This window comes from Chanos chanos, chromosome 1 (genome assembly GCF_902362185.1).
Source record: "Chanos chanos chromosome 1, fChaCha1.1, whole genome shotgun sequence".
Lineage (NCBI taxonomy): Eukaryota > Metazoa > Chordata > Actinopteri > Gonorynchiformes > Chanidae > Chanos > Chanos chanos.
The window spans coordinates 60,372,389-60,384,888 of NC_044495.1; the positions used below are offsets into that span (position 1 = coordinate 60,372,389).

General features: G+C 44.3%; 2 protein-coding genes across 2 annotated transcripts in view; both read left to right on the forward strand.

The window, feature by feature from the left end:
* The window catches only part of lgi3 (leucine-rich repeat LGI family, member 3), a 10,771-nt gene extending 1,017 nt beyond the window's left edge, over positions 1 to 9,754 (forward strand). The window contains exons 2-9 of the mRNA XM_030779645.1: positions 1,016 to 1,087; positions 3,126 to 3,197; positions 6,986 to 7,057; positions 7,195 to 7,266; positions 7,369 to 7,538; positions 7,689 to 7,859; positions 8,577 to 8,667; positions 9,025 to 9,754. Of these exons, the coding sequence (XP_030635505.1) occupies positions 1,016 to 1,087; positions 3,126 to 3,197; positions 6,986 to 7,057; positions 7,195 to 7,266; positions 7,369 to 7,538; positions 7,689 to 7,859; positions 8,577 to 8,667; positions 9,025 to 9,754 (1,450 nt within the window). The remainder of the gene's footprint in view (positions 1 to 1,015; positions 1,088 to 3,125; positions 3,198 to 6,985; positions 7,058 to 7,194; positions 7,267 to 7,368; positions 7,539 to 7,688; positions 7,860 to 8,576; positions 8,668 to 9,024) is intronic.
* A 2,428-nt stretch (positions 9,755 to 12,182) lies between these two features.
* The window catches only part of chmp7 (charged multivesicular body protein 7), a 7,792-nt gene continuing 7,474 nt past the window's right edge, over positions 12,183 to 12,500 (forward strand). The window contains exon 1 of the mRNA XM_030777112.1: positions 12,183 to 12,399. The gene's annotated coding sequence lies outside the window, so the exon portion shown is untranslated. The remainder of the gene's footprint in view (positions 12,400 to 12,500) is intronic.

A 12,500-nucleotide genomic window follows, 5' to 3' on the forward strand; every position in this document is an offset into this window, starting at 1 on the left:
TGTGATAATGAATCTAAGAAGAGACTAAAATGATAAAAGTCTGAAAAAACAGAGGCTTCTCCCACTATCCGAGCCTTAATTTGACCAGTGGCCACAGAAATGTGTCCAAGTCAGTGAACAGTAACACATTAACTTTAGCGTAATCACGCTACATATTAACCTGTTGAAAGTTTGGTACGTTATTTGGAAGCGCAGTGTGTTGAGTTAGACTTTTTGTCACTGTGTTGTCAACAGAGCTGCACACATATAGAGTGGACGACACAGATCTGAATGTTCTAGAAGCTCAGTTCTCTTCACACTCTGCAGTACGCCATGTAGGTCCCATGTCAATCCAAACGACTGCATTCAGCCCAGTGTCCCTCACCGACGCTTAGCCGCAGTAAATCTGATTTTTGTTTTCTTCACTGGAAGCTGCAGTGAATGAGATTATCATCCGAGAAGAATGTTTGGGCTGTGAAGGTCAATCTGTGGGATTTATAAAGGCCTGAACAGATCAAGGTCAGGGTGTCCTGGTTTTTCATATGGAGAACTCTTTAAGGTATGAGAGAGAGAGAGAGAGAGAGAGAGAGAGAGAGAGAGAGAGAATGTCCTACTTTTCAAATGATGAACACCTGAGAGGAGTGGAAAAGTTGGGAATTGATAGGAGAGTAATTAGCGGAGCGCTCTCCCATCGGGAGAACCTCGACGATCCGATCAGGCCAATACGCGGATTTCGAATTTGGCTTTTATTCTCAGACGAAAACAAACAAACCGCGACAATCACGGTTATAAACCGATGTAAGTACCGAACCACAGCCTTGAGTTTCCCAGGTTTCGGTCGTCAGGACTGTGCCGTTGTGTGTGTAGAACAATGAAGCCAAGTCTTTTCAGCGCCTGTATGAATCACTCTCATGTTCATAATGTCACAGAGTTACACCAGAGCTCAGTGAATGGTTTGATGATATTTCTCAAAGCAACACTAAATACATGCATGATAATGCTGCTGCTGCTGATTCTGATCCATGTGGTCCTGCAGGACGATGGTGAACGCTGCGTTCACGGAGATTCCTGAAGGAGCCTTCTCACACCTCCACCTGCTCCAGTTCCTGTGAGTCCTCCAGACTATCCCACCATTCTTCTCTCTCTCTCTCTCTCTCTCTCTCAGTCTCTATCTCTCTCTCTCTGTCTCTATCTCTCTCGATCTCTTTCTCTCTCTCTCTCTCTCCCTTTCTCTCTCTCTCTCTCTCTCTCTCTCAGTCTCTCTCTCTCTCTGTCTCTCTCTCTCTCTCTCTCTATCTCTTTCTCTCTCAGTCTCTATCTCTCTCTCTCTCTCGATCTCTTTCTCTCTCTCTCTCTCTGTCTCCCTTTCTCTTTCTCTCTCTCTCTATCTCTCTCGATCTCTTTCTCTCTCTCTCTCTCTCTCCCTTTCTCTCTCTCTATCTCTCTCCCTTTCTCTCTCTCGATCTCTTTCTGTCTCTCTCTCTCTCAGTCTCTCTTTCTCTCTCTCTCTCAGTCTCTCTCTCTCTCTCTCTCTCCCTTTCTCTCTCTCTCGCCCTCTCTCTATCTCTCTCTCTCTCTCTTCCTCGCTCTGTCTCTATCTCTTTCTCTCTCTCTCCCTCTCTCTCTCTGCCCCCCCCCATTCTCTCTCTCTCTCTTTCTCTCTCTCTCTCTCTCTTTCTCTTTCTCTCTTTCTTTCTCTCTCTCTGTCTCTTTGGGAATGCTTCCACAGTGGTGAGCTCAGCCACAGTCATGGGCGTTGACAGAAACGTTTAACACCACATTTCCACACCAACGCTAACACCAGCCCGGCAGAGCACACACACACACACACACACACACACACACACACACCACCACCACTGTACACTGGCATGCATTTACAGACAGACAGAGGGATAGATAAATAGTGATGTAATGACGTGTTGGAGGGGAGTGTGTGTGTGTGTGTGTGTGTGTGTGTGTGTGTGCGTGTGCGTGTGTGTAGTGTAACTGACCAACAGAGAACTCAGTGTATCAGTGACTGTGTCAGTGTCAGAGACTGAGGCCACAGTCGTCAGTCTCTCCCCTTCACACACACACACACACACACACACACACACACACACCTCCCTGTACCCCAGAGACAAAACAATTGCCTGTCTGTCCCAGCTGTGTATGTGTATGTGTGTGGGTTGGTGTGTGTGTGTGTGGGTGGGTGCCTTTGTGTGTGTGTGCGTGTGTGTGTGCGTGTGTCTGTGTGTGTGTGTGTGTGTGGGTTGGTGTGTGTGTGTGTGGGTGGGTGCCTTTGTGTGTGTGTGTGTGTGTGTGTGTGTGTGCATGTGCGTGTGCGTGTGTGGGTCCGTTTCAAATCTAACATCACTATTAGTGCCCTTTTTATCACCGTTTGTCCACCCTGTGTATCACATCAGTCAGCCCTGTTAGCATCTTCCATAAAACATAGATGATTTTCACTGGGAAGCCAGTGAAATATCACCATTTAGGGATTCCACTGGCTTTGTTAATGTTCTCAGCATTTTTATTGCCGAAGCATTTCTCAGTCAGATCCGTGTCTTGGGCCAGGGTAACACAAATGCGCCCCAGCCAAAATCCGCCGAGCCCTGTTTACTGCAGCTGTGATCTGCATAAAGCGCATTTTCAGACGCGAGCTCTCTGCAGGCGGAGCGGGAAGGTCCCCACAGGGAATGTGTTAAGCATCTGACAACTGGAGAGAGAGACAAAACTTAAACGCACACACATGCTCACACACACACACACACACACACACACACATACACACACACACACACACACACACACATACAAAACACTCCCTCCACACAAACCTCTGTGGTGGGTAATGCTGTCAGCAGAGCTGTGTACAAGCCTTCATGTGCTGGACATGTGACAGGAAGTTGAACTCATTCCGTGAAACCGTTCACAATAAAATGATTTTACGTGAGTGCTCTTCAGTTCTATCAGTTCTATCTGTTATTTGCCCTGGGAGAGTTGACTGGCAAAGGCACAGAGAGACATTTTAATAAGGCGCAGCGAGTAATGCAACTCTTTTCTCTCTCTCTCTCTCTCTCTCTCTCTCTCTCTTTCTTTCTCTCTCTCTCTCTCTCTCTCCCTCTCTCTCTTTCTCTCTCTCTGTGTCTATCTCTCCACAGCCTGCTGAACTCAAACACATTCTCTCTGATAGCTGATGACGCCTTTGCTGGTCTTTCACACCTCCAGTATCTGTGAGTGTTCTCTTCTCCTGTTCCCCTCTCTTCTCCTGTTCTCCGCCTCCCTCTCCTCTCCTCTCCTCTCCTCTTTTAAGCACCTCACTCCACTGCAGAGATCTGAGATCTGTATATCAAAGTGTAGATCTTACAGCTGCTGAAATTTCAAGACGCAGTCTTACATAAACCTGTTAAACATGCAGCCAAAACGCAGTTTATTTAACAGTGTATTCAACCTGAATAATCCTTATTTCATAGTTATTATGAAATGCCTGTTGTTTATTTTTGGCTCATCTGGCCTTTTGTCATGTGTTCCTTTTTTTGACCACAGTGCATGTATAGTGCAGTCTTGAATAGTCACAGTGAATGTATAGTGCAGTATTGTATAGTCACAGTGAATGTATAGTACAGTATTGTATAACCACAGTGAGTGTGTAGTGCAGTATTGTATAGTCACAGTGAATGTATAGTACAGTATTGTATAACCACAATGAGTGTATAGTACAGTGTTGCATAGTTACAGAGACTGTGTAGTACAGTATTTTATAATTACACTGAGTGTGTAGTACAGTATTATATAATTACAGTGAGTGTGTAGTACACTATTGTATAGTTACAGTGTGTAGTACAGTATTATATAATTACAGTGTTGTTTAGTTACAGTGAGTGTGTAGTGCAGTATTGTATAACCACAGTGAGTGTGTAGTGCAGTATTGTATAGTTACAGTGAGTGTGTAGTATAAGTGAGTGTGTAGTACAGTGTTGTATAGTTACAGTAAATGTGTAGTACAGTATTGTATAGTTACAGTGAGTGTGTAGTATTAGTGAGTGTGTAGTATTAGTGAGTGTGTAGTACAGTGTTGTATAGTTACAGTGAGTGTGTAGTACAGTATTGTATAGTCACAGTGAGTGTGTAGTATTAGTGAGTGTGTAGTACAGTATTGTATAGTTACAGTGAGTGTGTAGTACAGTATTGTATAGTCACAGTGAGTGTGTAGTATTAGTGAGTGTGTAATGCAGTATTGTATAGTTACAGTGAGTGTGTAGTATTGTATAGTTACAGTGAGTGTGTAGTGCAGTATTGTATAGTCACAGTGAGTGTGTAGTATTAGTGAGTGTGTAGTACAGTGTTGTATAGTTACAGTGAGTGTGTAGTATTGTATAGTTACAGTGAGTGTGTAGTGCAGTATTGTATAGTTACAGTGAGTGTGTAGTACAGTATTGTATAGTTACAGTGAGTGTATAGTGCAGTATTGTATAGTCACAGTGAGTGTGTAGTACAGTATTTTATAGTTACAGTGAGTGTGTAGTATTAGTGAGTGTGGAGTGCAGTATTGTATAGTTACAGTGAGTGTGTAGTATTGTATAGTTACAGTGAATGTGTAGTGCAGTATTGTATAGTCACAGTGAGTGTGTAGTATTGTATAGTCACAGTGAGTGTGTAGTACAGTATTGTATAGTCACAGTGAGTGTGTAGTGCAGTATTGTATAGTTACAGTGAGTGTGTAGTATTGTATAGTCACAGTGAGTGTGTAGTGCAGTATTGTATAGTTACAGTGAGTGTGTAGCGCAGTATTGTATAGTCACAGTGAGTGTGTAGTATTGTATAGTTACAGTGAGTGTGTAGCGCAGTATTGTATAGTCACAGTGAGTGTGTAGTACAGTATTGTATAGTTACAGTGAGTGTGTAGTACAGTATTGTATAGTTACAGTGAGTGTGTAGTATTAGTGAGTGTGGAGTGCAGTATTGTATAGTTACAGTGAGTGTGTAGTATTAGTGAGTGTGGAGTGCAGTATTGTATAGTTACAGTGAGTGTGCAGTATTGTATAGTTACAATGAGTGTGTAATATTGTATAGTCACAGTGAGTGTGTAGTGCAGTATTGTATAGTCACAGTGAGTGTGTAGTATTAGTGAGTGTGGAGTACAGTATTGATTTGCTGTATGAGCTGGTCATTAGGAGAGACATCGTCTCTGCCCCGTGTGGAGGATCTGCTGAGGTGGCATCTCTCTGGACTGACGGCCCAAACAGACTGGGGCTGATGGAGCTGAGGAGCAGGGTGTCATGGAGTTGCCATAGAGATGCATTAAAAACTCTCGTTGAATGCGTCCTGTTTGGCGCAGCTTGGCCCACTCCCCATGCCGGGGCACTGCCAGCCTTGGCTACCCCAGTCGCCGACGACGTCCTGTTGTGAATGCTAATGAGTCCTAACGCCCTCGCAGTCGATGTGTTCACGTCGCCTCCTCAGACCGCACTCCTCCACTCACAGTGGCCCGTTATGACTGCTTATACATCCTCCTTATCGACCAAGACGGTGAAGCCGACGCCATACCCGTCCAGAGAGCCGGTGCAATTACAGTTTTGTCGAGATAAACGCGTTAAGCTGCGTATGAAGCAGGAGTGCTAGGCTCTGGGTCTGAAGATTACAGTCTTTCATCTGCCTGCTCTTATTTCTGAACTGGTGGCTGGTGTTTTGTTTTTTTTTTTACTTACGATAAAAGCATGTGCATTCTTCAGTCTTTTGTAACAACACATCTGTCACAGAAAGACTGCCCTGCAACTGAAGATCAGCGAGTGCAGCAGTGGGTTGGCACAGCCAGCCAAGTGGACGGGGCAATGTTCTCATTGTTCTTAGTCGACGGTGAAATTCGACTGTACCCTCACCTTTTCTAAAATAACTCAACAGTTTCCTGGCAGGGTTCGACGATTGTCTAACAGCAGGGGGGGGGAGAAACTAATTTATTTTCTCTCTGTCTCTCTCTGTGTGAAGCTGCTGAGTGGGTTGAAGGTGGTGATGGTGGTAATAGTAATGCCTAAACCAAAATGCTTATGCATGCACAGTTCGACGGTAAGGACCTCCATCTCTCCTCCGCTCCCAAGCAGTTCTCCTCCCAGCTGGCTCGCGTCCGAAAGTAAAGCGAAACGAAATCGACATCTGTGATCGAATCGAACAGCAGTGCTGTTTTCGTCCGGGACATCTCAACGTTTGTAAAGCACGTAACTCATTCCTGTCTCAGCTGATTGTGAGCTGTTAAATAACTTGGTTTGAATGAACAGGCCTTTTTGCATGGGGAGCGTTTTTTTTCCTCGTTGTCAAGGTCACTATTTCGCCCATCTACGCTCTGTCATTTCTCAAGGAACCTGTTTAAGATTCAAGTGGCGTAGTCGGCAGTTTCGACGCAAGCCCAGGCTAATGACCGCGACGTTCTGACTTCTAAAGCTAAAAGGCTTTCGGAGGAAATGAAGACATACTGACGTGACTTCAGTATCATTAAGCTAAAAGCCTTACTAGGGGGAAACCAAGCATACTGAGCACGTGCAGTTCTGCAGTCCACCGAATGTTCTTTATTGAATTCCAACAGCTGATGATCTATAAATCCTGCACAAGTGGACAGCAGAGAGAGAGAGAGAGAGAGAGGGAGAGAGAGAAAGAGGGAGAGAGAGAGATGTGTTCTTATACGGAATAGACAACAAAACGCCCAGGAAGGGAGATATTGTCGATTAGATAAAGCTTTCTGTTTGGATCCATCTGAAGCTGATTGCCTCTTAATCTATTTAACTGAATGACTTTCTTGAAGCAAACTTGCCTGTAAAACTATATACTGTTTTCTCTGACTGACTGACGGATCAGACCACTAACTCTCCGTTTAGTGGATGATGCGAAAAGATCAATCTACCAATATATAAATCTGGTATAATTTTGTAAAATATGCAAATTTTGTTTCTAAGCATAAATATGATTTATAAATATACCTCATATAGATTCGTCACTGTTGATAGTGTCCCTTCCTCTCTTCTCTTTTCAGGTTCATTGAGAACAATGACATTCAGGCCCTGTCTAAACACACTTTCAGAGGACTCAAGTCCCTCACTCATCTGTATGTGCCGACTGTTTCATTTGTCTATACTGTTTGGTCTGTAATGTTGCACTTGTGAAAACATAATTACTCAGACTCTACTCAAACTTGAAGGCCTACATTTCAGTATCTCTTTTTTCCCCCCTCTGTTTTGGCAGATCTCTGTCGAATAATAACCTGCAGGTTCTGCCTCGAGATCTTTTCAAACATCTCGACATCCTCACCGATTTGTGAGTAACTTACACCTTCAACCAAGTGTCTCTTGAAAAATTACGAAGAGCAGTCGCTAACCTGCCCCGACACTGTTCCTGTCGCGTTGTGCCGTAATTCAGGGACCTGCGAGGTAATTCGTTCCGCTGCGACTGTAAGATTAAATGGCTGGTGGACTGGATGGGGAAGACTAACACCACGGTTCCGCCCATATACTGCGCCAGTCCGTTTGAGTTCCAGGGTCGACGAGTCCACGACCTCGTGCCACGAGACTTCAACTGCATCAGCGCAGGTTAGCCTGGAAAACGAACACAGCGATGCTAGCGTTCGAAGGAACAATTTAACCCATCACATGTAACGTAGCTACTGCTGAGTAGCAGCGGCATCTCAAATGAACATCACTAAAAGGTTTTTTAAAACATATGTTTGTCTCCTCACTTAGATTTTGCGGTCTATGATGCCTTCCCGTTCCCATTCCAGTCACTGTCAGTGGAAACCTACGAATTTAACGATGACCAGTACGTGGTGCTTGCCCAGCCCAATAGCGGACTCTGTACCGTGTTTAAATGGGATCACGTGGAAATGGGGCTGAAGGATTACCACAACATAACATGTGAGCGGAACTAACTTTCTTTCATTTGTCAGTTTGTTCATGTCAAACTTGTCGCGCAACTTGACCCGAATCACGAGCTAAGTAACGTACACGAACTTCTGCAGTGCGGTGTCGAAGCTCTGTTTCTCTCCCTGTTGACCTGCACTGGCTAAAGCAAGAGATCCCAGATATGCTACACTTAAAATGTTGTTTTTAGAGTAATGGCTTCAGAGAGCGCAGGAGAGGTGTGTGTGTAAGAGAGAGAGAGAGAGAGAGGGCGAGAGAGAGAGATGAGGTGTTCTGTGGGGAGGTAGAGAGCCTCTGGTATATTTATAAGTAAATAAGTACTTAAGAGAGTATATATAACCTACATAGAGGGAGGTGGTTTGGCAGGGCAGTGCTGTTCTCCTGGGCCCATCTCCATAGAAAGTGAAGCTATTCTCACTGACTCTGCTATAGACCATCTATAATTGATAGGCCCAGAGTACACTGAGAATCCAAAGCTGTTTCCTCTGCACAGAGCCAAAGTGTTTCAACACAACAAGCAGCCAGATGTATGATTTAATGTGTGTGTGTGTGTCTGTGTGTGTGTGTGTGTTTTTGTGTGTGTGTGTGTGTGTCTGTGTGTGCGCGTGTGTGTGTCTGTGTCTGTGTGTGTGTGTGTGTCTGTGTGTGTGTGTGTGTGTGTGTGTCTGTGTGTGTGTGTGTGTGTGTGTGCGCGTGTGTTTTTTTCCACAGCACGTTCTGCTGTTTATTGTAAACCTGTGGTGATCAATAACACCCTGTACATGGTTGTGGCCCAACTCTTCGGAGGATCTCATATCTACAAGTGAGACGCACCAGTTTGTTCATCATTTACTAACACTACTAATAAGCACACACACACACACACACACTCACACACACGCACAGGGCACACTGAGCCCGTTACTCTTTGGCAACTCTCACTTTCTCACTTCCTCTGTGTCTAAGCAGTTCCATTCATAGGAATCTTCTGTTTACACTGGTATGGGTTTGAGTGAATTAATGCTCAAGCTTCCCTTAATAAGGTTGTTAGTGAAACGGAGATTCAGTAGTAATAGTAGTAGTATAAAGTGGAAGTCGTCATGTTAGCACATTTAAGAGTGTGTACATATTTAAAATGTGCGTGTCGTTGCTAATGTAAATATTGTCACTGATTCTTCAGGTGGGAGGAGGGTCCGCTGCGTTTTGTGAAGATCCAGGACATCGACACCACCCGCGTACGCAAACCCAACTTCGTGGAGACCTTCCAGATCGACGGGGACTGGTACTTCGCCGTGGCCGACAGCTCCAAAGCCGGCTCCACCAGCCTCTACCGCTGGAACAGCAACGGTTTCTACTCTCACCAGTCTCTCCACCCCTGGCACCGCGACACGCACGTGGAGTTCCTGGAGGTGGACGGGAAGCCGCGCCTGATCCTGTCCAGCGCCTCCCAGCCGCCCGTGGTCTACCAGTGGAACCGCGGCCAGCGCCAGTTCACGTACTACTCCCAGATCACGGACACGGCCGACGTGCAGATGGTGAAGCACTTCTGGGTGCGGAAGGCGCTCTACCTGTGCCTCACGCGATTCATCGGCGACTCCAAGATCCTGCGGTGGGAGAGCCAGCGTTTCGTGGAGATCCAGTCGCTCCCGTCCCGCGGCTCCATGGCCGTGTACCCGTTCACGGTGGGGGTCCGGCAGTACCTCCTCCTGGGGAGCGACTACTCCTTCTCCCGCGTTTACCTGTGGGACGACCTGACCCAGAGGTTCCAGCCGTTCCAGGAGCTGAACATGCTAGCGCCGCGAGCGTTCACCCTCATGTCCGTCGATAACAAGGACATCCTACTGGCGGCCAGCTTCAAAGGCAAAACCCAGGCATACCAGCATCTAGTGGTGGACCTTAGTGCCAAGTAGACTGTTTTGGGGGTGGGGTGGGGGGGCAGTCGCCTGTAGTTAAGAGTTCAAGTGAAGCCCCGTGGACCAGTAAAGGAAGATTTTTGGTTTCTGACGTTGTCTTTATATCACAGAAGCTGTTAGTGTAGAAGTCATCAAAGATGTTTTAATTTATTGTCATTACCTTTTTGTGTCAACTTTGTGACTGTTATGATGTATCTGCAGATCTGATTGAGGTCAGACCTAATGCAGGTCACCATGGTTATGGTGAGGGGGGGGGGTGTTTGCGTGCTAATTCCTCCTTGTTTTACCTTAGAGTAATCACTGAGTTTGAATCTGACCAGTTGCCCAAAATGAGACAATGGATTTGGGGAAAATTCGTTTATAGGAATGAGAATGAGAGGTGTGAACTTAGCCATAGCTGTGTGTGTGTGTGTGTGTGTGTGTTTGGAAGGGGGGGGGGGGGGGGGGGGGGGGGGGTTGAAGTTACACACAGAACAGCATCTCCACCCAGCACTTTTTACTCACCTGTGATAAAAACTATCATTGCTGATGTTGGAAAAAAAAAAGTTCAGACAATAAATCAGTTTTGTCTTGTGAACCAAACGAAACAAAATAATTCCACATATTTATGCCCTTACTGCAGGTATGTCACTGTAGAGGAATGTGATATTGTAAAGTGAAACTATAAACTCCATGTATAAATGTAATGTCTCCATTCTACTAAACCAAACAAACCATCGGCATAACATGGGTATATTTATGACACGTTAAACATGTCCAGGATGAAACACTCGGCTTTTTTTTGATATAACAAAGGGAAATTTAATATGCATGCGTGATGTCCCTTGTGCTGATTCCTTGCTCTAGACTGTTACAGAAATGAGGTATTTTGCTTATTAATTTTCTTCTCTCGGGCATCCGCAAGGGAAAGAAAAATGTTCATGGGGGAAAAAAAATTGAGAAACTCATTAAATACGTGCAGGCTTTTAGAGTTAATCTGCTTTTATCTGCATGACTTGCAATTAAGGAGTTACATTTAAAAGGTTATTGCTGCAATTACTATGCAGATTTGTCATAGGCCTGTGTGTGTGTGTGTGTGTGTGTGTGTGTGTGTATGTGAGAGAGAGAGAGAGAGAGCAAAATTGTTTTCATTCCTGAAGGTTATTACAATATGCTCGTTTGTTTGAAATGATCCTGCCGGCTACTGATTTTCCCGGATGACATCGATCTTACCCGTGTTTCTACAATAACCTGTTTGTTAGTCTGTCTGTCTGAATGAGTGAAGAGCTCAGTTGTCATCTGTACTGTGACAGCTTTTTCTGTCAAAATCGATGCGAATGTTTCTCCTGTGAATAATGAAATTTATGGATACACAGTTCTCTCGGTCCAGTGCTTTCTCCCAGAGACGCTTGTTTTGATTTGAACATGATTGTTGTCTTTTGATGCTTCATGTTGTCCGTTTACATGAATAACATTTAGTGAGCGAACTAAAGAAAAAATGCTTCGTGGTTCATGGTTCCCAGTGAAACACGCCTGGCGCTGTGATGTATTCTACTTCACTGTGAACGTACTATGATTAAATCTGAAATACCACGTAAAAGAACGTGGAGGGAAAACACAGTGTTTACTCTTTATATAAAAGAGACAATTAGAGTTACATAGATAAATGCCACATTATATTCCTTTATGTCTGTGCTTCTCAAATCCAGTCCAAATCCCGTTGCTTTATTCGACGGTACATTCTGGTGCATCATTTAACTAATTAAGCGTGAGTTGATTGGCAGGTAAGCTGTATCTGGTGTGTAAAACACGCTGTTCTCTGTCACTGTTTCTAAATCTCATTCCGCGGAGCCACTGAACAGTATGTTCTTGCTCTGGAACGACACGAACGCTCTTGTGTTCCTTTGAAAAAGGCGTCGTGGTTCGCAAAAAAAAACAAACGGTGCAAGGTGTTTTAGGCTTGCTGTAGAACAGAAATGTGATGTCGACAGGCCTCCTATGACCGAGGGAATATTGACGCTGTCACTGGGATGTTTTATTTATCACGACTTGCTCCGTGTCCTTATTGCAGTCTGCTTTGTCACTGTGGAGACGTTTCAATAAATCAATTTCGCGCCATACAGCGTTCATTTATTTATTTATTTATGTAGCAGTGCAACGATATAGTATTTGTACAATATTAATAATAATTTCCATAACAAACTGCCTGATCTCACAAGTCACTATTCCATTAAACATATACAGGAATTCACCGTATTCACGCTCAGCAAACATTATTTAAAGAGCAATTTCGATGGACATTTAATTTTAAAAACTTTGAGATCGGAACCATCTGTTTCTATAGGGGTAAAACCACAGACTTCTTAACGAATATAACGCATGCTCGTACGTGATTGGACCTTGGACGTAACATGTGACCAGAAAAACATTGTTGTCTTCCGGGGTGAAGTTTACTCGTATGTCACAGAGTAGCTACTACAGTCACATGTAAAGTCAAGGTGAAATTTACAGTCTTTCGTTTAGCGTTTGCTGTTCTGCTTATATCAAGAATCTTCCAGACAAACCGAGGATATGAGCTGAACATAAAATGTCAAAGGGACTTAAAGTTATCAGCGAGTAGCAAGCTAGCTAATCTCAGAGTTAGCCTGACAGCTAAGTTGGAGGTTTGTATATTTTACTAATTAGATTTTCCCTTTCTTTACATCATAGTTTCTTTATAAAACAGGTCAGCAATCTTATTTGTGACACACCATTGCACATGCAT